The sequence below is a fragment of the Dermacentor albipictus genome, chromosome 7 (assembly GCF_038994185.2).
Source record: "Dermacentor albipictus isolate Rhodes 1998 colony chromosome 7, USDA_Dalb.pri_finalv2, whole genome shotgun sequence".
NCBI lineage: Eukaryota > Metazoa > Arthropoda > Arachnida > Ixodida > Ixodidae > Dermacentor > Dermacentor albipictus.
This window is the reverse complement of record NC_091827.1, coordinates 60,699,783-60,726,064: the sequence shown is the minus strand read 5'-3', so window position 1 is coordinate 60,726,064 and position 26,282 is coordinate 60,699,783. Positions and strand designations below refer to the sequence as shown.

Genomic DNA, 26,282 nt, shown 5'->3' with positions numbered 1-26,282 from the left:
TTCTCGTTTGAGTGCCGGATAGCAGCTCTGGCTACTGGTTGAAGGTCCCTTGAAGGTTGCCGAAAACAGGAGCTAAAAGTATTTCATACTGAAAATTGCCGTCCGCCCGGCAATAGCACGAAGCTACTAAGAAATCCCAAATAGCACCATGCATTTTAGCAGATGTGATTTTTTTCTATTCAGTGCCTCTGCGATTCGAACTGTCGTATAATTCATTCACGCTCTGCAATCATTAGTAGCTTGGTAATCAGAAATGGTAGAATGACTGCCCCAAAAAGGCGTTGGTTCTAGATTCGGTCCTAGGATCAGGACTAATATTTCAAGTGCGAAACTTTTCGAGAAACCTTCATGGTTTTTAATCTTCATGCCTGCCAGGTAAATAAAATTTCCTCCGTTCAAATATGCAGAGAGCACCTAAGAAACTTTAGGTCAATAATAGTGCGGTAAGCAATGTATTTAATTTAAGAATGTCCAATTACTATAATAGGATGACTCGCTTCACTATGGCTACCTCATCTGAATAGTTGAAGTACATTTTATGTGATTTCTGTAAGCGAACTATCACGATGTCATTCCAGACCATATATGTCACAATGAACAGCGAGTATGTTTGCAAGTTATCGTTTTTCATTCACACCATAGGCAAGTGCCAAAAAATCAGCACTTGCTTCATCGACACTTCATGGGTGCACGAAGCAGTTATAATTGGAACGCTTATAATGCCTTAAAAAATGATTGCAGTTTCAAACAGACTATCTCTCCTAGAGCAACATTAAACGCTTCACTCCTGGTTAGATATCAACCGCTTATCAACAAAATGCACCCATGATGCAGTCGTGTATTTATAATATTGCAAGTAACTAACAGCAAAGTCGAATAAAATGTGGCTTCGAATTGGCAACGCAATTTTATCATCCATACAGCACGTAGTAGAGTTAGCCTGCCTTTGGCATAAACCGCTTTATGGCTGAGGGGTGGACAAAGAAAAAAAGGTACAACGAGCTTGTAGGTTTTCTTCTTTCCTTATGTCTCTTCGCAATTTCGCGCTAATGTACTTACGACAGTGAGAATGCCAGACCTATGAGACAATCAGTCAGTCCCTCTACAAGTAAACACAAAGAAAGAAAGACTTGACACGTAACTCGTTCTGACATTTTCAACCACCTCATCTCCCTAGCGGGCTTATTTCTATTTTGTTTTTTTAAACAGAAATTACCGTAAAATACCATATTTAATAGCACGCTTATTTCCAAATTCTCTGACCTTAATTTCCTGCATTGTTTCACTTTCGAAAGCCAAGTTCATTTAGCTGTTTAGGTGATTGTTGTTTTATATTCAGTCTGCTTTTATGCTATAAAGGAAGCGTTTCCTAATCTGGTTCTGGTGCGGTATCATGTAATAAAATATTTCCATTGATTGTCATCTTTTATTAACTACCATCGTAACGTGTGGTCAATAGCGGGGATAACAGTGCCGAGGCGTTCTGCGATGAAATGACAAACAGTAAGAGAATCAAAACCTAAAAGAGTCGTTATGCGAGGTGATTTTCCGGAAAATTAAAAAAATATCTCCTGTGCATATCTACTCATTCTTTTCCTTGAGCTGGACTAGTCCTGAAATAGGCGTACATAAGTAGCACGATAAATCGGAACACGTATTGAAGTTATTAGCAATAATTCACTAAATAACTTGTTAATTACTTTCCAGCACATAGTGTAGTTAACGAATTGTAGCCTCTGAGCTAGAAAAAATGTATACACTGGAAATTAATCTCCAGGATGACACCATGTTTCGATATATTATGCTGTTACGATATGCCATGCGCTATACCATGCTGTTACGTAGGTGTGAATCACGCTTGTCTATAAGGTGGTCAGCCGGCCGATTTGGTCGGCATCTTTTGCAAGAAAATAATAATAAAATAATTGAAAAAATACTACGGGCCGGGACCGCGATAAGATGACGCATTGTCACACCTCATGCTCCGTCTAAGACCTTACATACCAAGCAGGAGCTGAACTCGCCAAAGTTTTTCATTCTAAAGCGCAAAATGATCCATTTAATGAAAAGTCTGTGTTCTGTGCCTGCGAAACGGTACCTAAAGTCCTATTGGTTGTGACGCCACGTGGCAAGTGCGCCTCGACGGTGCATAGAGGGCGAGAGGAAACGCGTGTTGCCTCGATAGCGCGGCAGGCGTTGCTTGAGAGGAGAGCGCATCACCACGACGCCACGTCAGCTTCGCTCTCGTTCTCGGGAGCCAGTGTTGTCCCCGCGTTCCTTGTGCGTGCAAGCGTTCGCCTGCTTTCTAACTGAGCCTCGTTAAGGCCACATCATAACGCGCGAAGCGTCTCAGCCCGCGAGGAGTTCCTAACTCGAATGATCGCTCAGCGGTATTTAAACTAGACATTTGTGCTTTCGCATTCACAAGACATATAAGGCACTTATAAGTGTCTTCAGGTTTTTTATGCGTAAGTGTTACGTTAATAAGATGTGCAACATCAAGATTGGCTGGGATTAGCTCTTACGAACAATTGTAGCTTAAGAGCTATTTGTGAATGGGCACAGACATTTTCACACAGAAACAACCGCTAAGTAGCTGACGCCGACGCAAAGCTTGTTTGTTTGTGAGCGCACTGTGCCATTGACCTACCGCCTTCACTAATCATATCTCCAACATTGCGATTGGCTCACGAACTGTCTTACGAACTGCTTTCACGCAAGAACGTGTTGTTTAATAGGGTTCCTGGTTTTGGCTGCAAGCTACGCAGCGCGCCCGCAGCCGGTCACTGGGCCCCTCGAGGCAAGTTTGATTAACATTTGTACAGTCGAGTGCAAAAGTCTACAGACCACGGCATACCCAAAAATAGTAAAATAATTGCTACTATCATTGCCGTGCAACGTGAAATTGTATAAAAGGAAGGCGCTGGTCAAATAGGCGCACGTGTGCAGTACACTGGATTTCGGCCTTTACGTCTAGGCCGAGAAGAAAAAAGAAATTTAGCGGCAACTCTGGACTTTTGCCTATTGCGCTCGACTGTACGCTTGAATTTTTGTTCTCATTGACACGACATCGCTATGTTTTCGCCGCTTATTACGAACCCACAGCACCTGTGCCGAGTAGTCATCGTAGTTTTGAAGTGGTCCCAGGTACACCGTTGGCATGTAGATCACGTAGGCCAACGTCTTCCAGTACGGTGGCCACTTGGTGCGACTCTCCTCGGGCTTGCTTCGCTCAGCGCAGATTACGTCCACGCTGAAACTAAGGCAGCGCAGTATGTTCCAGTGGAAGGTGATGTAGGTCACCATGTGAGCCTCGTACCCGTACTTGTCGTAGATGTGCTGCGAAGGAAAAGGACAGCGGCCCCTTAGTTTGCACAGAAGACAGGCGACATTAAAATCCAAGTAACAAATAAAGGGACCCATTGGTTGTTATGTAAACTGAGGCGAGAGGTCCGAGGCAGTAAAAGCAAACTGCTATTTTATTTTTATATCTATATATTTATTTATTTACTAGTAATGTATTCGAGATGTTGGCAGCAAGTATAGCGTATACGTATGGCGTAATAAGTATGGCGTATAGCCAACGTCCGACCGTACCTAACGCCTTTTCCTTGCGTGCGCGTCATTTTGTGTGTTCGCTGGTGCCCCCTTTTTCAAGTTCAAGTAGATCTTGTCACCGGCTTTTGTACAGTGATTGCCGAATGATTATACAACTGAAAGGCAACCTCTCAGCCATCTAGCAGTTCACCGGCAAATGCGAGGCAGGCGCAATTGAAACAAAGGCACGAGTAAATGAATATATAGTATGCCACATAGTTTTAGCTATAGACGTATAAAACAGTCTTGAAGCGTTCATAGGCATTTCAGGAATTACGTCCTTCTGATGGCTTCTGAGACTTTAAGGGTTTATTAAATAACGATGATGACGACTTCACGAATAGTCCCTTTAAACAAGCAAAGAATTCACTTGCAGAGGTTTGCAGAGTGCTGCAATTAAAAAAACTATAATTACAGTCAAATACACGCAAAAACACAAAATCGCGTTCGAATAACTATCGAAAGTGATGAAAACTACAATAGAAAAATTAGTGATAGAGAGACAATATTATTGTAAATATACTTTTTCATTTTTTCTTAGGAAAGCTCCTAAAGCATTCGCAGCCCGTTGTTGCGCTGATCAAGCGTCACCACCAGTGAAAGCAACATGCTCCGCCTTTCATGTCTTCGTAGCCACGCATGCACTTGGGCACGCTATCGTGGACCTATGAACCACTGCTAGATGTAGTCGGCCAAAAAACATGCCAGCCAGCCAGCCAGCCAGCCAGCCAGCCAGCCAGCCAGCCAGCCAGCCAGCCAGCCAGCCAGCCAGCCAGCCAGCCAGCAAGTCAGCCAGCCAGCCAGCCAGCCAGCCAGCCAGCCAGCCAGCCAGCCAGCCAGCCAGCCAGCCAGCCAGCCAGCCAGCCAGATAGATAGATAGATAGATAGATAGATAGATAGATAGATAGATAGATAGATAGATAGATAGATAGATAGATAGATAGATAGATAGATAGAAATAGAAGTCAGGATGGGAGAGAGGATAGATAGTATAAAAAGAAGTAGTTGCCGCCTCCTACGTTCACGCGCGACCTGGCGCCTAAGGTTGAAATAATTTTCTACAGTCGCGCCCGCTCCTACCGATGACAAGCAAGTTTTCTATTCGTCAACTTTTCTTTCGCCTTTCCATAATTATTCTCTTTTTAACTAAAGTACTAGTTACCTTATCTCCTGCTTTAATTAGCTTCATTGTCTCTCGCACTCATGTTATTTATCGCAACATTTACAATTACTTCATACCATCCTAGAAGTTCGCCTTTACAACAACAGAAACACCATAAAATAAGGACAGCACCGTAGCGCAGCTGTTAACTTTGGTTTTATCTGTACTGTGCTCCCTCTTCAGATGTCTCTATGCATTCTTTCTGTGTCTTGCCCTCCTTCGCTCGCCACCCTCGTTCACCCTTCGAATTATAGAGCTAGAAGACCTCGTGCCTCATACAGTGGCAGTAATAAGTTTTGGCTCAACAACACCACGAACAGCAATGAGAAAATCATGATGACCTGAAACATAGAAAGAAATAAGCCAGACGGCATATAGTTTCAGCATAATCGCTTACGTGGAAGAAGGTTGTCTCAAAGAAATTCTTCTGCACGATCATGAGAAATGCGAGGACGTAGCAGAACGCGGGCACGCGCAAGGCGCACAAGGCGAAGAATGCAGCGTGCTGTCCCAGAAAAGCGAGTGCCACTTCCCAGCCTATCCGGAGAGCCACAAAGACCGATGTGTAGACAGCGTAGAACACCGGCACTAGCTGAAAAGACAAATGGAAATCAGTTTTTGAGGGGTGAATACGAAAATACTTGGGGCAGAATTCGCCAATCTTTTCATTCGTAACTGCTCTTTTGCCGATGGCCAGCCACCTTACCTGCCTATAAGACTGACTTCATGGTTGGCTGCAACTTGCTCTTACGAACAACTCTACAACGTAGTAGTATTCTGTGAATGTAGGACATTAGGCCGAATTCACTAAGCTCTTGGTTCGTAGGTTCCCATTACCACTGCCCGATAGCCTTCAGTAATCGCATGTCTGGCATCATGTTCGACTAAAATTCATTTTTCCTAACGATTCTCGCCTAAGAGCGTTTTATCTCGCATTTACGGAAACCTATGCTAGACTTGATCTTAAGTGGAAATTCTAGCCAATCCCGATGCTGTGCATGTTATTAGTGACGGCAACCAGCCAATGGCCAAGAGCAGAATACGTTCCCTTGTGAATACGGCCCTTGTCCTGTATTCACCGAAAATCACTAACGCTAAAACGGATGGTAAGGTTAGATGCCTGCCAATCTTGATGCTGCGCATATCATTAGCGAGGAGTGCTGGTCAGACGGACAAGCCTTACGACCAAAAAACCTTTGTGAATTAGGCCACTGCACGCTCTAAAGACACTTAGGACAAGCATCATACTAGTTTAGGCATGTACATAATATGGCTTCATAGAAATTCTAGTAGTTGCTCTCATTGCTCTCAGTCACTTTTATTGGTAGAACGCATGAAAAGTACCGAGAACCGAACGATCGCACACAGTCGCCACAGCGCTCCGCAGACGGGGGCGTGTCTTGCTATTTGTGTACTCGCGCTAAGTTTCATGTGCTCCAACTGGCATATCACATTTCTGTAACTTTCTCAACATCATGTCTCGGCATAGTGGTAAAGCTTATAAATGAGACCATTAAAGTCCACACTCATTTTCGATTCCGCGCCGGAACCGCGGATCACCTTACATCGATGTTGTGTCGAGAATTCCACTGTATTTTTGGGCGTCTGACTTTCAATTCCGCTACATTATGTAGCAGTATTTACATGCCTAAAATTTTAGAAACGCAAATCTGCCATAGGTGTTATGTTGGAAAAAATACAGAACACTCGCTAACGCAGTGTGTGATTATCAATAGATGTTCTTGCGCAAACGTTGACAAATTCCACAGCCGACTATAGTTCAAGCGTCGCACACCAAAAGAAGAGGAAAAATCTGGGCCGCGAAACGCTATACTCTTACGTACATGATCTTGGGCTATGCGTATGAATCTGTTTCTTACCCAATGTTATCACTGTATTATAAAACCGCTAAACACCATGTTGGACTGCTTCTTTCCATCTCGCAGCCAGTAGAATGGCTCGTCTTTGGTATCTAAGATAGTGCCCTCCCCCCCCCCCCCCCCACAAAAAATCCGGTCGCAGTTTCCCTCGAAAGGCAAATCACCGATTGCGGTAGCAAATTAGTAAAAAAGGTATGCAAAGTTAGGATCATAGCGTTATCGGCTACGTAAGCTCGCATACATGCGCTTACTAAGTAAAGTAACAAACCTGGTGTCACGCGCGCAGAAGTGAACATGAACACCTCTTACTCGATGACCGCGGAAACTCGCTGTCAGAACGCTGGAGTGAGGAAGCGCGGCAGCAGCAGCAGCGAGGGAATTAACTTTCGTGCTGCCTCTCGCTTCAATGCGAACTAATAGGCGAAAACGGTAGAGCACACGAATCTATCAGTAAAAGAAAAGGGAAAAACCTGGGCCGCGAAACACTATACTCCAGCAGACATGATATGAGGCTATGCGTATGAATCTTTTTTCTCACGCAATGTTATTGCTGTATTAGCAAACTGCTAAACACCGTCTTTGAGTGCTTCTTTCCACCCCGCAGCCAATAGAATGGCTCGTCTTTCGCATCTAGGATAATGCCGAAATAAACGAAGCAGTCGCAGTTTCGCCCCAAAGGCAAATCACTGATTGCGGCAGCGAATTAGTAGAAATCTATACAAAGTAAGGATAATAGCCATGTAAGCTTGCAAACATTTGCTTACAAAGTGAATTAACAAACAACGTTTCACGCGCAGAAGTGAACATGAACACATGTTACTCGATAACCACGGAAACTCGCTGTCAGAACACTGGAGCTAGGAAGCGTGGTAGCGTTAGCCAGGGAATCAACTTTCGTGCTGCCTCTCGCTTCAACGCGAACTAATACGCGAAAACGCTAGTGCACACGAAGCTATCAGCACTCGGGGCTCTCTGTCCCCATCGCAGATCGCTTTCAAGATAGGGCCCGCACGGCCGCGTCATACGCAGCAGCCACCGATTTAGAACGCCCTCATCCCATTTTTTCCTCCCTCCCTGTGCTTGCGCGCAACGAAAGACCCGCTTTCCTCCCTTGTGTGCGCGAGATTGAGCCGCCATCGTCGCCTCACGCTCGCGCGCTTTCGCTCGCGCATACAGCATACGGCGCGTGGGGACGTTGTTATCGCCCTTGAATTTTATACAAAACATCACGGTGACGACGACGGCAAAAGTGTGCCTGAAGCATCCATACAATTGAAATCTAATAAAAGAATTTAGAGCGAGACGGCTATGCCATTTTATACCGTCAAGACAAATTGACAGCTCTCTCCACATCGATACAGATATCTATCTATCTATCTATCTATCTATCTATCTATCTATCTATCTATCTATCTATCTATCTATCTATCTATCTATCTATCTATCTATCTATCTATCTATCTATCTATCTATCTATCTATCTATCTATCTATCTATCTATCTATCTATCTATCTATCTATCTATCTATCTATCTATTTATCTATCTATCTATCTATCTATCTATCTATCTATCTATCTATCTATCTATCTGTCTATCTATCTATCTGTCTATCTATCTATCTATCTATCTATCTATCTATCTATCTATCTATCTATCTATCTATCTATCTATCTATCTATCTATCTATCTATCTATCTATCTATCTATCTATCTATTTATCTATCTATCTATCTATCTATCTGTCTATCTATCTATCTGTCTGTCTATCTATCTATCTATCTATCTATCTATCTATCTATCTATCTATCTATCTATCTATCTATCTATCTATCTATCTATCTATCTATCTATCTATCTATCTATCTATCTATCTATCTATCTGTCTGTCTATCTATCTATCTATCTATCTATCTATCTATCTATCTATCTATCTATCTATCTATCTATCTATCTATCTATCTATCTATCTATCTATCTATCTATCTATCTATCTATCTATCTGTCTGTCTGTCTGTCTGTCTGTCTGTCTGTCTGTCTGTCTGTCTGTCTGTCTGTCTGTCTGTTTGCCTGCCTGCCTGCCTGCCTGTTTGTCTGCCTACCTACCTACCTACCTACCTACCTACCTACCTACCTACCTACCTACCTACCTACCTACCTACCTACCTACCTACCTACCTACCTACCTACCTACCTACCTACCTACCTACCTACCTACCTACCTACCTACCTACCTACCTACTTGTCTGTCTGTCTGTCTGTCTGTCTGTCTGTCTGTCTGTCTGTCTGTCTGTCTGTCTGTCTGTCTGTTCTGTCTGTAGACGTGTGCTTGTGTAAGCGTACAGCCTTTGTGAAAACTATACAGGCTACTCCCTTGCCCATACATTTCGTTCGGCTATGTGCTTCGGTTCTCGTGGCGCTCTCAAAGGTCAATAAGAGAGTTATCGTTTTCTCAAGGACATTGGCACTGCTTACGAAATACAAAAATTCCTTTAAACAGACGTAAACAGCTTTTCGGTCTTAGGCAACGTAGCCCGTGTGCATTTTACAAAGCATCTACGTACGCAAAGTAGAAACTCGGTATTTCTCTTACCGACGGCGCGATGCCGGCGGTTGCCCTGCCCAGCAAAGGGTGCAGAATGAACCACTTCCAATTCGACGTAACAAAAGACCGCACAGTCGTCCAATCCCAGTTCGTGTCATCCTGCTCAATAAAAGCCACGACAAAGATTGTCAGTAGGTGGTATCCACGCATTGTCGAATTAACAAGAACGCCGCAATATGTGGATTCCAACACCGTAATTGAAAAGGACTTAGTGCGTAGCAATAATTTGCAAGAATGAACGCTGACCACTGTGCTGATTTATCAAATATAATTGAAATTACCACTCCCCCCACCCCCCAAAAAATTGCAAGGAGTAGCATAGACATCGCTCGAGACTCTCAACTTATTCTGGCCCCCTTGACTTCATAGTGTGTTTCGGAATCTGCAAACACAAATAGCATCTTTGATATCTTTCTCGTATGACTGCAGCTGCCGTGGCTTGAAATATGAGCCATCACCGCGTATTCAGAAAAGTAAATTTTATCGCCATGGCATCGCAGTGTAATGTAAGTAGCGTCGACTAGCCGATGGTAAAACGCTCCTTGCGACCTAAAGTATTTCTTCATTTCACAGCTAAGCCACGCAGTTACCTGTGCCCGTAATTCCAACGCATCACTGTGTAAGCGCTTCTACTCGCTGGTTTGCGTTTGAGTGCAAGGCAGTCGTGATATCAACACCGTGATAACGAGATGAGCACACGTGTGATGGCCAACTGCGGACAATATTTGCGAATGGGAGTTTTGTGATTATGAACCCTGATATTAAATACTTACGCATTAAGAGCTTGTGAAACGAGTTGAGTGCTGCTCGAAGGCACCTTTTGTGACTAAAGCAATTCCTTTTTTTTTCACTCCAATGTATTGTTTAAGCTAAAATGCCAACTTGTTTAAAATTGATATTTGGGCCCGCATTTTCCGAGAAAGCGTTTTGCTTCTGGCTAGAGTTTACGCGGAAACGACAGGGAACAAGTTATCTTGAAAACGAATGCTCCCGTATTATGCGCTGCTCAGTATCACAATGTTTGGGCTATCAAGACTATCAAGGGATGTGAAATCGGAGTTTTTTTTTTCGTGTCGGACAGTTTATATAGTTGGAAGGAAGGCAAAATGGGACAATACCTGACTGGACCTTCTCTCACATAAAGCTATGCGTTGCAGCAGCCTCTTTGCAATGAACATTTATGCGTCATACTGGACTATGAGCCAGACCACAAGGTGTACAGAGGCAGTTAATTTAGCCGGTCATTTAAGCCGCCCGTGAACAACAATCCAAGCCGAGTTTCAGACCTGTGGATTTCCAATCCTGTCAACTATATGTATACATTAGGCACACTGGGAAGCTTTCGCTAGGGCCAAACCAAGATTTCCCCATCGAAATACGTGTGAAACGCAGAAATGAGTCGGTGAATAAACTGCGAGACCAATTTGAGTGAAATGCGTTTCATTTCTGAGACAAAGCTGTAGTGACTGACGGAAGTATTGTTTTCATTTAGATTTTATTTTTTTACAAGAACTTCCGAATATTGGTATGTTTAAAAAGCTCAAGCACGATCTTTAGAATTCTGTACCTCCGCAACTAAAAGAGACAGGGTGGTTCTGTAAATTGGGTGCGTCAGGGCACCTAAAGCGGACATATTTTACATATGAATTGACAGCTTGTGCGATATTGTTACAGGGTTTACAAAGAGAGAGATGCATTTATTATGAGAGAAAAGGTGAGAGGTCGGCCTGAATCAATGTTCTGACGTGCTATTCAATGTTGGGAAGGGGAATGGCTGTAGAAAGAGAGAATATAGAATACGTTCATTGTGAGGATGAAGACGGTTGTGAAAATCTAGTACGCTCCGAGACTCTTCAAAGTCGCTTGTCCAGTCCGCTGTCACACAAAAATTTGTTGACAGCCTTCAGATGACGAGGATACAGGGTATTGCTAAATACATGTTCGCCAATTAGTGGTATTTTTTAGAGTGGTATATAATACATCAATTTCCTCCATTCTACATGTTAATATGTACAGTTTACATAAATATAATGGCGTTATTTTTTACACAGATAACTTGGTACTTGAGACTACTTTGTATAAAGTTTACGACTTTCTACAATTTTTATAAAATATTGACGACCTAGATAAAAACTATTTGCTACAGTCAGCGGATTTTTAATTTGCTTTTAACTACAACTAACTTCACAAAATCTGTGCAGTAGTCGCTGAGAAAAACGATTTCTCCATTAAAAAAAATTTATTCGTGAGCTCTTAAGCTATAGCTTCCTCTAAGCTAAGGAGCTCATGTGAACAAGCTATTGCCCATTCAAAAGTCATTGCCTAACCTTAAGAAACTGGGACAGAAAGTGAACGTTGATGTTTCAATGCCCGCACCGGAGAAACTGTCAAAAACGGTGCGCGATAACTTGTTCGGTAAGAGCACAACGGAAAGTTTGCTCGAGAAAATATAGAAACCTGTTTGTCAAATGCACAGGAGTGTTGTGCAATATTTCATTTTCTGCGGAAACAGATATGATGGTGAAACATAGCGGTGCCTCAATGGCTGACTACGTGAGCATGATCACAATGTGCAAAAACATATCTTTTTTTTTGTTATTGACATGACATAAGGAGATGTTGGGGAACAAATACGGTGCCGGCTAATCCTTGGCTCTCGAACATGTAGTGGGTGCAAAATAGAGCTGCAGCATTTAATATACAAGAATATACAACATAGGTACAACAAAGTTGCGTCGTCATATATATGCAAGTAAAAATAACATGACGAGATTGCAAAGACCAACTTAAAGTGATAATGCGAACAACGGCGTCATATAACAAACACCCCAACAGCGATGCTGACCACAATATTATTGCATATGCACCTCGAGAATAAAAATAAAGATTCCGCTTATAACAATTAATTTTTCATGCTTTGCATGCCTACAGAGCTCGACTGGAATTTGGCCGAGCAATGTGGTAAATGTAGCTGCAATAGAAGAATGCAAAACTGCGCAATCCTTTATAGCTACTTTGTTCAGGGCACTCGAGAGATTTGCCGACCTCTCTGCCTTTCTGAAGATAAATTTACCTCTCTCTATCTCTCAAGAGATCTGTGAAGACAGCGTAAAAATTACATGTACAAAAGAATAATGTGCCAGACATCGACAGTATCACCTTCAAACAAGGAATTGCAATATCTGAGTATTGAGCGAAATAATAATACCTGAACGCGTATGCTCGCGAAATCATGGTTCTCTGTGGCAGCTTGTTTCCCAATTAACTGCCAGGGAAAACATCGTTTTTTTCTTACAATCTTCGTATTCTTCTGTTCATGTGTAGTTTTTTTCTGTGTACGCTTTCCTTTCTTCATGTATATATGTGCACATGTATTAAATAAAGTCAATTCGAAGTTAGCGCTCATCATGGTGTCTCGTCCCCTGCTATTTGTTCATTTTCTGCTCTACACTGAGCACCCACTAGACCAAACCTACGTTTTAAGTGCCTCATTGTATTGTGCATGTATACTTACCTGTTTTCGCTGAAGGCCATACGGGCTCTGTCTGAACCCACCTCGTTTTTCTTGCTGGAGGAAAGCATCTAATAAACAAATGTCGAAGAAAGACTGTTGTGAAAGAACTGCTGTGACCTCTCATTTGCATAGTCCTTTGTGGCACTGCGTTCATAAGTGTACTCGCCAGGATGACACCTCGTAATTGCAGGAAATAAACTCGCACACTATTATCACTGGAAATGAAGCGAAAAGTGTGTAGACCAAACGCGCTCTTGATCACAGCTCTTAAAATGGTCCTCCAGTCCCGTAGGCGTTTGTCTCATCTTGGGAACAGGAAAGAGGTGCTTCTTATTTACCGCAGAAGTGATATCGGTCAGAAGTAACCTACCCATCAGTGTGCAACGTGAAAATAATTCTGTATTTTTATCTTTCGGGTCTTGTTTAATTCGAAACCGTCGGAGGTTGCGAGCTACGCTGATTCAGTAGCTGCAATCCGTGGAACCAAAGCTTTAGTGCTGCCAAATTCTGTCGCGCTACTACACTGGACTGGAAAACGTTATTGTGGACCTTGGGGACGCGCTTAGCGCGTAACGGGCGTCTCCCACGCATAAGGACCGACAGGGAGTACCTGGCGGCCGCTTCGCGTGCGTGCTGGACAGCCCATTGCTGGTCGGCGAGTAGTGAACATATGAGGGACTGCTCCTACTTGTCTGAGGTAGAGTCGGCGTGAGCGTTTCTACACTGACAGAGCATGTGAGCGAGTGTCGCTGTGTCTCCGCACGAGGACCACGTGTCGCTGGGGTGCGCGTCGAGATAGAAAACGTGTAATTTGGCTGGGTTTGGGTACATGTGTGTCTGTAGTAAGCGTAGCGTTAGTACCTGCGGTCTGCTAAATTTGGGGAGTGATGGCGGAAACGTGCTGCTAAAAGTTGTTCTTCAATATTGGCTCTTGTATGCCAAGTGTATTAAAGGGGTGGAGACATCAAAATTTTTGTTCATGCGTTTGTTGATTCAAACGTTGCGTCATGCTTCGGGAGCACGGTACACACAGCGGGATTCATATATATCCGATAAACAATTTAATAATAGCATTATTATACCGAGCGATTTCGGTTTCGGTTTCTGGGCTCCGGGGATGCTATGACGTCACAGAGGAGGAAACGCAACATGGCTTGGTCACGTGGGCCACAAAAAATAGTGACGTAAAACTATGCTGCGTCGTCTGCTCGCGCATACGCATGCTCTGCCAGCAAAGGTCAACAACTGGCGATTCGAAGTGCATGTCGCGATTATTATCATTATTGCGAAGAGCGACAACAACGGTAAGAAAATATTGCGGCTTGTGAGAGTCGGTGATTCATTCCGAAGCGCCGTAAGCTTTAGCTTTGAAGTGGACCGGAAAAGGCCTAGCGACGATATCGGCGGCGCCGAACGATCAGAGGCGGTGAAGCTGCCGTCGGTGCGAGAGTGACCACTCCTCGGTCACTGATTGGCCGCTTCACCGTATGGCTGCCGCACAAATGAGTCCCAGGCCCGTCCTCTCTACGGCAAGGAAACCTCGCCGTTCGCGAGCAAAACCGCCGTCGCACGGGGGCCCGCGAACGGCAAACGGCGTGCGGCGAGTTTCCGTGCCGGTAACGTGAACGGGCCCTCACAATGAGAAAGGCCAAGCGAACGAGAGACCGCTCCGAGCTGCCGAACTATGCGACTATGCGAGGAGAGAAGCGGACAACACGAACGCCGCATATCCTGGTCCCTTTCGAAGTCGGCCGGCTAGTGTTACACTGGAACGTGTAAAGGCCCGTTCGCACGGCAACTCGCCGCACGCAGTTTGCCGTTCGCGGGCCGCCGTGCGGCGTTCGTGTTGTCCACTTCTTTCCTCTTGTGTCCGTGTCTGCACGCCTTACCCTTTCTTTGCATTAAGAAAGGATTTTTATATGCCTGTAGCTCGGTCATAGTGGAGGCTATGCTCGGTCGCTCGGCTCATCAGGCTCCGTAATCGGCATTTCATCGCTACTCATCATACGTCACGTTTTTGTGCTAGTGTGCTATGACGTCAATATTTTCGTTCCTCCTCTGTGACGTAGTAACTGCCGCGCTAGCAATGGGTCTCGACTACGAGAAGGAGTTTTTAATGGCTTTTTGGAGCTGAATTAAAATTATTTTGAAATGTTTGCAGCGTCCAATACCTCGTTCTGGGTGTCCTTGCATACGGAAGCAGCCTACAACATGCTTTTTATAGCCTCGAAATTTGGTGTCCCAACCCCTTTAAAGAAACAACAATGGGGGAATAAAAAGTGTGCGTGGCTTTAGGTGGTTTCAGGATGTGTATAAGTAGCGGGCTCTCTTTTTTGATCTTTTTAACAATAATCATACATACATATATATAAACGCAGGGTGTTTCAGCGAACACTTCCAAAAATCTTTGAAAGTTACCTGTGGCAGATATCACAATTCTAGTTCATGAGCTGGTCTACTCGAAGCGGAGGACAATACTTGCACAAAAAATTGAGAGGCAAAATCGACTATTTATTAAACAGTAAGTGATTAAGTTTTTATTTAATTACAATATGGCCCATATTCCAATTTACAAATTATATCCGTGGAGTTCGCAAGGTGGATCCACTTGGAACAAATTTTAAAGATAACATCACTTTCGAGAAATAGGGCGCTATACCGTAAAACTATTCCAAACTTTTCTATTACAATTCTGTAATCAGCCCACCGCGATTGGTCAAGAACTTTTTTGGACCACCCCCACTTATCCTGTCTGTCACGCGACGTTACGAAAACCATGATAGCTCCCCACTTGATATGACGTGTACACACTGATTATGCATAATTTGACCGAACAAAAAAATAGTTATTTCTGATTCGGCGCCTCTTTGCCATTATCCCTCGGCTATTGGTCAAAAGTTTTCGGGCTGCACCTACTTCACCTGCCTCTCACAAGACGCCACAACACCGCAAAAACTTAGCGCGTCAAAGTGACGCGTACGTGTTAAGGATGCTATAATATGCCGAAAAAAACTGAATTTTCTTCTGAATAGGCGCAGTCTGCCCCGTCCCGAAATGAATAAAAGATGGCTGCCGCTGATCCCCCAGGTACTGGCTACTCGCCCCTGCCGGAGAGCATGGGTTTACTTGCGTGTAATAAAACTTTTCGCATGGTCGTGTAACGTTTTCGAGAACTTTCGGCATGTTTACGACCTCGTTCTGCCAACTCTTCTTTGCTGAAGACCCGTTTTAGCATCATTCTTAAGCTTCCGTTGCTCGCTGCCGCGATTGTCGGCGAGCCACCACAAGCTATGTAAGAGAAAGCGGACTAATCGCAGACGCCGGCACCACCTTCTTCATCCGGTTGTCTATATTCAGTGCAGTGACTCAGCCCCATTGAATCGCTCTCAACTTGAGCATGCTCCTCGCCTCTTGTGAGCCAGTTAGATAGGACAAGCCGCTCAATGCAGGCAATGTTCTCTTTCAAGCAAAGAAAAGTGATCTCCTATGAACGAGGGAAGCATTTCATTGGGTTGTTCAGACAACCCTGCGGGTGACCGCCCGATGCTGGCGTCAGAGGTTACGCATGTTTGATGTCACGAGATTGGAATAAAAACATAATGGTATAGTTTTACCTTATACAGCCCATAAGTTCCCGAACTTCGCAGAGAAATGCATTGGCGTTGCAATTAATTTGTTAACAAAAGTCTTTCATGCACTGAAGCACACAAGTAACTGCAAAGCGTGTGAGGCCCGCGGTGACCTCTATCACATTATCTGGCAATTGCCCAAAGCCTCTTAACACTACACGCATCATAAAGACGGCCGAGCAGTGGGAGACTTGGCTGCTCAGCTTGGACTGAGAGGAGCAGCTCTGGGCCGTCCGGATGGCTAAAGACGCCGCCAGAAAGCAAGGACTAGCCATCGTCTGAGGAAGGGGGGGAATGGGAGTTCGTCTGCCAACCCCCGCCACCCCTGGACCCCATCAAGGATACAATAAAGTTTTATTTCTCTTCGGAAAAAATAGTTAATTTGCCTTCACTTGCCATCTATGGTAAGGCAAGAACTAAAACAAAAGGCTTGCGTTTTTCACGATACACCATTCAGCATTCGGTGGGCGACACTCACAGCTTATGCCAATGGAAATAGCAGGTTACAATAATAGAGTCATCGTCATTACTTTCACAACATGCGAATTAGTCTGAGCACATTTTTGAGTCACTCGGCATAATTAATTTTGCTGTGAGCTTCCCTCATTTCAAAACTTGTCCAGCCCATATCACCCTGCAGAGCTTCATTTGTAGTCTTCCCGTGAGCGCCCGATGCGAGGCGTCCCACTAACCTTTGGTTCCCATCGAGTCCTGATTGTACTCCTGATCTCAAGCAAACAACCGCGTTTCCGAATGTAATGTCCTGGAACCATTACACCTTTCCACATACCCCGGAGCACATCGTACCTATTGTACCCCGATAGCGCACGGTGTTTCATTATGGCTGAACTTAACTATCCCTTTACTGTTATTGTATTTTTCCTGTGTTTCCATATAGCCATTACTTTTGTTTATGCATATACCAAGGTATTTATATTCTTTTACGCGAGACATTTCCTGGCCCTGTGTTGGCACTAGATGCTCGATCTTTTCATTGAATACCATAGCACCTGATTTTCTAACGCTAAATTTCAAACCGAAACTCTCGCCTTCCCGCCCATAGATATTAGCCAGATGTTGCAAATCACTTTGCTTGTTAGCTAGCAACACAATGTCGTCCGCCCAAAATAAACCTGGAAGCTGCTGCTACACTACTGTGCTCGCTTGTTTGTATGAGAGATTAAACCCGACATTACTTCCTTCTAGTGCCCTCTCCATCCTCCTAATGTTCATCATAAAGAGCAGTAGGGATAAGTTGCTCCCCTGCCTCAGTCCACTGTTGATATCAACTTATTCCTCGCTCTTCATCCCTTCCCATTCAACGCAAATGGTATTTTCTAGGTAAATCTGTCTCAAAAGCTATAGACAATCGTCGCCTAAGCCTCCCCCTTCCAGAATATCCCACAACATGTTGCCGTATACGTTGTCATACGCTCGTGTAATGTCTAAAAAGGCCCCATATAACGTTCTGCTTTCTACTCTTGATATTTGAATACACTGAGTAAGAACAAATGAGTTATCATCCAAACGCCTACCTATTCTGAAGCCATTCTGAAGTTCTCCCATAATGCCATTATTCTTTGGCTATGCTTGCAGGTTTAATTTGATTGCCTGTATTGATAACCTGCCTATCACTGAAGTAGCCTGCCTATCACTGGTCAACGGTCTATTCGAGTGGAATCTGTCTTTCTCCCCCAATAAATCATAAATTCATTCTGCTAACCAACGTTCACTCTCACTTTCACCAATCAAACCAACGTTAAGTCTCACCTTTTACCTTTGCTTGCACCAGTATTTCAACCATACGTTTCCTCCCGGTATAGTTCCCATTCTCTGGCTACTTCATCTTGCGACAACTGCGCCTTCTTTGCCTGCCTGGGCTCTCAGGACGCTTTCTGTCGTTCGGCGATCGCTTCTCGTATCTCCCTGGTCTACCAGCTTTTCGGTTTCTTTTTTCCTTGCCAACGAACATGTTCTTTCTCATTCCGTATTTCTGCCGTTATTACACTTAGAAGCTCACTATATCCCCGCTCTTTACTTGACAATTTGCCGAGCTCTACCTCGACTCTTGTGACTATATTTGTTATTTGTTCAGTGTTTAAATTAAGACTGGTCATGTTGCACTCTTTTCTCTCTTTCCCCACTGCTTATCCCATTTTCAAAATGATGTGTTTATGGTCAGTCCCTATGCTGCTATACCCTTCGTCGTCAATGACCATTTCTCTCAACTTATTGTGAATTCTTTCCGTCATCGGACAGTAATCACTGCTCGATTGATGGTTGCTCACTTCCCACGTGATCTGCCTTTCACAACTAGGCCCGGTATTCACGATAACGAGATCGTGTTGCTCACTAAGATCTAGCATTGACGTCCCGTTGTTGTCGGCATAGCCATCTAGATCCTGTATGTGGGCGTTCTTTTCAGTATTAGCGTAATTTCGGCATCATTACCGGAACCATTAATGTGAGTACTTATGCATTCCACTAACTCTTGATTCTTATCAATGCAATTATTTCCAGTTTAGAAATACTTTGCGCCAAGCCAACTTTTTGTCCACTCATTGTACCTGATAACCAAAGAAGCTCTTGACATTTTGAATTTACTGTTTTGAATTTGGCTCCCTGATGGATGACCATTAAACGCGGACGCTCCACGGCATCTGGTGGAGAGCACGGCCGCCAAGTTGGATGGCTCTTGGTGGCGGTAGGGCAGGGGGCGGCAGCGACACAGAGGCTAAGATTTTTTATGGGGTTTTACGTGCAAAAACCACGATCTGATTATGAAGCATGCTGTAGTGGGGGACTCCAGAGATTTGGACCGCCTGGGTTTCTTTAACGGGCACCTAATTCTAAGTACACGAGCGTTCTCGCATTTCGCCCTCATCGAAATTCCATTCCATCCCTCTTAGACTACCTACCCTCTTTATTCATTATATCCTTAGTCGCTGACTACTGCTATGTATTCTCGGCATTCCGGGGTATCATTTAATATCATTGTAAATGTTCACATAACATCTACAATTCACCAAACTGACCGTTTATTTCTAGAAGTGATTACAAGATACCCAGATCCCAAATACGTCTAATCCTCTTGAAGTCGTCTAGGAAGGCTGTGTCTTCTGAAAGACTCCAGGCTTGAACTGGAAGGTTGATGCGTTTACAGGCATTTTGGTGGAACTTTGAAAATAAGGCGGTTTATAATTTTTAGCACACCGATAACGTCGCTGTACCTCAGCGTTTGTTTGAGAATGTCCCATTATCCGGCTGCACCTCAACCAAGTACCTCAGTCAAAGCTCCACATCCCACATGGCCCGGCTTGGATGGTTCAAACGGTTTCTCGTGGCACACATTCAGCGAGCGCCGGAGCGTGGCCACAAAAACGCCCTGGAATGGGAGTGTTGTGCCCCTTGCTACAAGCAGTTTTTATCCTAATAACTCACGGAAGGCGAACATGTCTGTGTACAAAGTCGTACAAATTTTAGTTCTTGAAAGTTTTTATCGTTATGACTACTATTTTAAGAATTAAGTGTACATATAGCCTATGTGGAGGCTGGCAATGAGTCTTTGCGGATGTACTTCCGTCGCAATATGTGTTTCTGATGTCATTCAACACAATTGTTTGTTAGTTTTTGATATTTATTCTAGCTTTATGAGCTTTACAGGACTTCGGCAGGCTTGTGGTACAACTGAAGTGCTCAGAGGAGCTGTCTAACCTAAGCAAAGTTTTATAAATAGTCCACAGACGCTTTTTTCTGTGGAATAATACAGATCGAGTCTGTGGAGAACGTGTAGACTGGTGCACTCATGCTTATCAACTGACGTCTGTAGGGTGTCTGCAAAAAAATAATGTCACCTGAGTTATTTGTTTCTACAAACAGTACATAAACTGTCAATACCTAACAAGAGATTTCGTAGGGAGGCAAATGTATGCTAAAGCAAGCTTAGGACAAATGTATATACTACCTACATATACTGCACCCGTTCGAGGGTGCAGTAGGTAGTACTCCATCGAAAAACTGCACCCGTTTCAGATACCCTGTCATTACTGCGGCGAGCAAACTGACCTGGCGTGACAGTTGTCGAGTCGCTGCTACTTGACGCTGTTTGAAGGTTTCCGCAGTTTCACTATTCACTGTACACTATGCACCACACTTGCCCTTAGTTATCACCATGCAGGCGCCATCGTCACGGAGCAATGAAGTGTTTGAGATTGTCTCTACTAATAACGTGGTTTGATGCAGGAACATGAAGAAGCCTACTGCGGCACGCGGTTGGTGAACTCTTGCAAAACACCTCGAGGTGATTCACGGGCGCCAAGCGTCGCTCGAAGAGTGCCAAATCCGGCCGTACTGATGAACTATTTAGGCATGCACTTTCCCTTCACATGATTGGATCGCCTGCCAGCAGTGACGTCATTCAAAAAGCTGACACGAAGGAGCTTCATGCCTGCGTGAAATATATGTCTGGCATTAAAGAAGCATAAGTGCATTTCATGGGCAACTGTATATGTAGATGAGCAGATGTTCGAGTCTGTGAGAAGGGGTAGGGTTCGAGCAGACACAGTGGGCGTTGCCTGCAGGTCCACCTACGCCGGTGCCGAGAAATTTGGTTGCCAAATTCAGCTAACTACGTTGGCTGCCGGTAGGCGCAAACGGAAGTCTGGCCACACATCTTTCGTGCAGCGTTTCTTTAGGCCTTTCCATCAATAGTTTCCAACATACAAGTGATATATACTCGCTGTATTGACTTACTCTCTTCGTTCGTCGAAAACCTCCACATGGCGTAGATCACGGCCGACGCAACGAACACCCAGTGGAACACCTTCATCCGGTTCCATTTCCACCTAGGATGGGAGTAGTTCACGATTCACTTACACCGAGTATGAGCGAACGAGCTAAGATGATGAGAAGATAAATAATTTAAAATGTTGCTCCATTGACCAATTCGCACAGCACTAACAAGAATGAAATGTGCATCTTGCCTCGTTACCTTTCAACGTCAGTTTGTCCTTCTGGTTTTAAGTCTGGTCTTTCTGCAACAGCCCCGCCATTTTGTGACATGTTTCTTTTGTTCCCAACACAGCATGCGCGTCGCCTGGCTCTAACTGCGACGGTGTAGAGGATCTCGTTGCTCTCGAACTCGGCGGATCGAGATTTCACTATAGTAAACGTCACGGCTTTAATCTATTGCCCCTTGTTTTCATCGGGAAGAGAAAGTGCATAGTGAAAAAAGAAAGAAAGAAAGAAAGAAAGAAAGAAAGAAAGAAAGAAAGAAAGAAAGAAAGAAAGAAAGGAAGAAATATTTTTGCGTTAGCTCGCCATCTGTCAAGCCATATCAATCCATGTTTGAAGACATCACGCGATTTCGACACCGGTGCTTCTCGTAGTGCTGTGCAAAAATATGTAAGCAAAAAAATTAAATAATTGGAAGTAACGAACAAGAATTGTCAGATGGTCGGGGATGGCGTGCTGATGCACTCGTTGTGAAGATTGATGGTAGTAGCAGTAGACAATGGTTATCACGCATCGCGAGAAGCACATTGAAGACTCCAAGAATATGCATATCGTCAGTGGAAGTGTCTTTTCCGGTCTCAATAAGCTATTTTGTTAAAATCTAAACTCATGCTGTAGTGAGCGCTCGTTTACACTTGAACAGCTTCTCGCTCTGTTCCGCTATAAGCTGAAAGCGCTTTCGAGCTGACGTTCGAGAGCGGAGCCAGAAATGTCAGAGATGAAACGAACTTCAGTGATCTTACTTTGTCACTGCGTGTACAGCAGGTCGAAAACGTGAGCTGTTTTCAGGATGTGCTCGACATTCTCCCATAAAGCTTACATCGCACACTACGTGCCAACACTGAATGTAAAGCACGTCACACCCAGGTCACACCCAGGTCACACCCACGTCACACCCAGGTCACACCGGAGGAAACACGAACGCGGTGCGTCACCGACGGTAAAACGCTGACGCGGCAGTCACGTGACAGCGTCAAAATTTCACCTCCTATCTTTTAGTTTTATGCTAGGGTGAGAGAGAGAGAGAAAAAAAACCTTTATTGTAGGAGAGGTAGGTAGGTAGATACCAGATGTCGCGCGCCGTTTCTTTCGTCTGTTGACGGATCGGCGCTGTGTTTATGTTCTTCGAATTTCTTCCTTAACGCGCGTCATTCCAGACGATGTTGACAAGGCCGTTGTCACTGCGATCACAATCATGTCGGCGCGCTTCCTTCTGCTGCGGCGTCACCGTGGTTTACGAGACAAGGATAGTGACTTGCTAGGTGTCGCCTCCGCGTCCTCGTATTCGGGGTCCGTCTTGTCGTACAGACTCGGATATGGTGCATTGTGTCCAAAAAGAACCCTTTCCATCCTAGCCTATCGGTGTCGATTCGTCACTGCAAAAAACAATCGCAAATCATCACAACCGAAAGGAAGCGCGTAAAATATGAGACCGAACCAAACCAACTAAAACGAAGCGCGAACAAGAGCTGACGCGAGCAGACGACAGTGCGAAACTAGTCGTTCGGGCTGACACCAAAGGTGAATGCGAATCGAGCAGTCACGTGACAGCAGGCTGCCGCGTGCACGTCACCGAAGGGCTCGCTCTGATTGGTTTCCTTTGTCCGCAGCGCGTAGCAGGCCTCGTAGAATGAGTACAAGACCGATCCCTCACGGGGCACCAAATCGCTGCGGTGCGGGGGTTTTCGCGGCGCGCGTTCTTTCTCTAGTGGGGCCGGGGCTTTACGCGAATGTCTCTCGCGTAATATTTTGGGAAACGGATATGTTGAAACCGGTACTATGGTGTTAGCATTCTTGCTCAATGGACACGCCTTCAGAAAAGCCGGGAGGGAGGGGTTTGAATTCTGGATTCTAACACGTACCATAAATAATTACTGCGTTGCCTGTTTTAAAAATATATTTGCAATTTAAAGTACTTAGCAGTTTAATGCCTGAATGCTTGTCACCGCTTGTCATGCGATGCAATGTCCGCATCTTCGAGCAATACGCACGTAGAAGCGCAACATCTTTACCTGCCAAATGCGCATCCAATCCTTTCAACGCACAATTACCCAAGTGAAAACACTGCACTACTTAAGCTTTTAAGATTTAGCTAGTGACTTGCAGCAGATCGTATGTTAATCAAGATTCCACCCATGTTCTTTAGTGCTCACAATGCGTAAAGGTGCATTCTCGTTGTAGAAGTCCATGCTACAGAAGGTGTTCCGTTAATAACAAATTTCCTAGCCCCATTTCAGCTTCTAACGGAACTGCCACCATTCGAGTTTATCCGTTCAATAATAGGCCAGCGGCTATCCACTTTACGCAGTATATTACGTTCCGCCAATCCATTCTCAATCAGTCATGAAAGAAAAAAGAAAGGAAGGACTCGTGAGGTTTTTAGTGGTTTCACGCGCGTTCAACCCCGTACTGCGTCAGCGCTGCTAAGAAAAATTTTCACTCTCCCAAGACTCTTTAAAGCGCCACTCTATCAACGTACCACTTTCACGGCTAGTTTTATAAGTGTAATTACCAATGTTGTGTCCGAGGCAAACTCTGAAGTTATTTCACTAAATTGTGCTGCCTTTATTCTTTTATTGAATCTTTACTCGCACAGGCCTCGGCCTGTGACAGTAAAATTCAGCAAACCCAAATGTTCGAATAATGTTCACAAAACAATCTTACGCTGCAGTTGTTCGTAATTAGTGGATTCTAGCCAATCGTGATGCTAGAAATATCGTCAGCAAAGACGACTGGCAAATGACGAACAGCATTTAGGAGCGAAAAGCTTCATGAACTAAAGCCCTGGGGCGCCATAACGCATTACCTCGGACATGCGGGCACTCTAAAGTGCTTTAGGTAAGGGGACATCTACTGGAAAGGCCTTCAAGCTCAATGACACATGATCAAGGAGTGCCTCCCTTACGCCAAGGTTGATTTGCCGGAAGGGAGATCGTGCATCTACTTTTCGAACGGAAAGGGTGGTACTCTGGCACACAGCGTGCACAGCTCGTCGACAGAAGAAAGAAACTTGTCCCACAAAACTACGGTGACCCATAGGTATGTTTCTTACCTTGCGAAAATGTTTCAATTTTTAGCGGCAATGCGATTTGTCCAACGATGAAAATGTACTCTAGCCATATTCTCAGACGCTGGCATCCCGCCGTTCGTATCCCAACAAAAAAGTGCAAAAGGGCGCCAGAAACGTGGGCAGTATACCATAATAAACAGCATGCACAGTAAAACCCCGACCGTCCATAGTTCCTGGGCCAACCTAAATTGCTGCTAAGAACGCAAAGTCATGAAAGTAAGGGAATATGTACATTAAAAGCCATCAACGATAGAAAAAAATGATTTTAGGTTCTAGAATCGCTAAAGTGACATACATACCCAGCTTTTCTTTAAATGTTTTTTCTCCTGCTGCCCTAGCAAGCAGCGTTAACTCTTCTTTCTTTTTTTGCCTCAGCGTTCATCTGCGGATCCACCATAGAGGTTAGTGCGGGTCCGTGTGTCATCGACGCAACTCCTTTCAGCAAAAGATCTCCCAGAATAGCAAAAGGGGTTTAGAGCCAAGTACGTTACTTTTATGCGTGTGTCAGAGGTCTAAAGCTATTCTAAATTGTTTCTATTACATTTCTGCAATCAGTCCGCCATGGTTGGCTTAAAGTTTTCGTGCACCCTTCGCCCTCACTTCGCATTTCTGTCATGCGAAGTCACGAAAACCGCAACAACTCCCCATCTGATATGTCACAAACACACTGATTATGCATCATTAAACCAATCAAAACAAAAATGATTATTTTCGATTCTACATCGTGTTTGCCATAAGCTATCCGCTTATTAAAAATGGATTGATATTCCGAACACTGGTGAATATTATTTTCGTAATAGCCGGAGACTACCTCTTTCTTAAATGAATACATGTCTGCCCATCGATCACGCAGACACTGGCTGCATGGAGCTGCCGAGGAGCATGAATTTATTTGCGTATAATAACCATTCGTGCGCGGCAGTATAACGTTGTCGGGCCCTTTCGGCAAATTTACGACATCGCTCTGCAAACACGTCTTCGCCGAGAATCTGTTGTAGCACTATTTTGAACTTTCCGTTGCACGCCGCCGCGATTTTCGATCAGCCACCGCGAGCTAAGCAAGGTGAAGCAGGCAAATATCAGACGCCTGCATCATGCACCCAATGCGCTTATCTATACTTTCGCTGCGCTAGCTCGTGCCCACCGAAACCCTCTCCACTCTTGCGTATTCCTCCCCTATTGTCAGCCAATGAGATAAAAAAAACCCTGCAAGATGGGCAATGCTATTCGCTTTGAAAGCAAACAAAAGTGGTATCCTATAAACGGGGATAGCGCTCGACTGGAAACAACGCTGCGGGGGAAAGCCGAATGCTTCCATCGGCGGTTGCGTAAGTTTGACGTCAGGATATTGTAATAGAAACAGGCTGGAATAGTTTTACGTCAGAGGGTCGCTGGTCTGGTGCCTTCCTGTCTATGCTATTTTGAAATAAACCGGAATTCATTAATTCTGTTTGATCTGCTGCCGCTTCACGATCCAAGAGTGTGACATAAATAAGTATTCCTTGAAGATTTCTTGTAATCTTCGTTTGCTTCCTGGCCTACACGTTGCATTTCAGTCACAGGAACGTTTAAAATAAATACTTATGACTACCACCATCGGAAAAAATATTACCATTCTGATTCCCTGAATTAGAGGTGAATAATATTTAAAATTTCTTGCTGTATTCGGTGTCGTTCGTTTAGCTGAAAATCTTATTTGCTTGCGTAAACTATGGATTTCTTCATTACGATCAATCGCATTTCGCTTTATCACCATTTGTACTATTGGCACTTCTTCCGCCTCATTCTTTAAAACCTTATATCTTTCTTTCGC

General features: G+C 44.3%; 1 protein-coding gene across 5 annotated transcripts in view; it reads right to left on the bottom strand.

The window, feature by feature from the left end:
• LOC139046705 (protein-cysteine N-palmitoyltransferase Rasp-like) overlaps positions 1 to 21,501 on the bottom strand; it is a 43,325-nt gene extending 21,824 nt beyond the window's left edge. For all 5 annotated transcript variants that reach the window (XM_070522292.1, XM_070522293.1, XM_070522294.1 and 2 more), the window contains exons 1-6: positions 21,377 to 21,501; positions 21,139 to 21,230; positions 12,758 to 12,825; positions 9,232 to 9,342; positions 5,157 to 5,351; positions 3,109 to 3,339 (exon numbers count right to left, since the gene is read on the bottom strand). In XM_070522292.1, coding sequence (XP_070378393.1) covers positions 3,109 to 3,339; positions 5,157 to 5,351; positions 9,232 to 9,342; positions 12,758 to 12,825; positions 21,139 to 21,230; positions 21,377 to 21,447 — 768 coding nt within the window. In that variant the 5' untranslated portion in view covers positions 21,448 to 21,501. The remainder of the gene's footprint in view (positions 1 to 3,108; positions 3,340 to 5,156; positions 5,352 to 9,231; positions 9,343 to 12,757; positions 12,826 to 21,138; positions 21,231 to 21,376) is intronic.
• Positions 21,502 to 26,282: the final 4,781 nt, after the last annotated feature.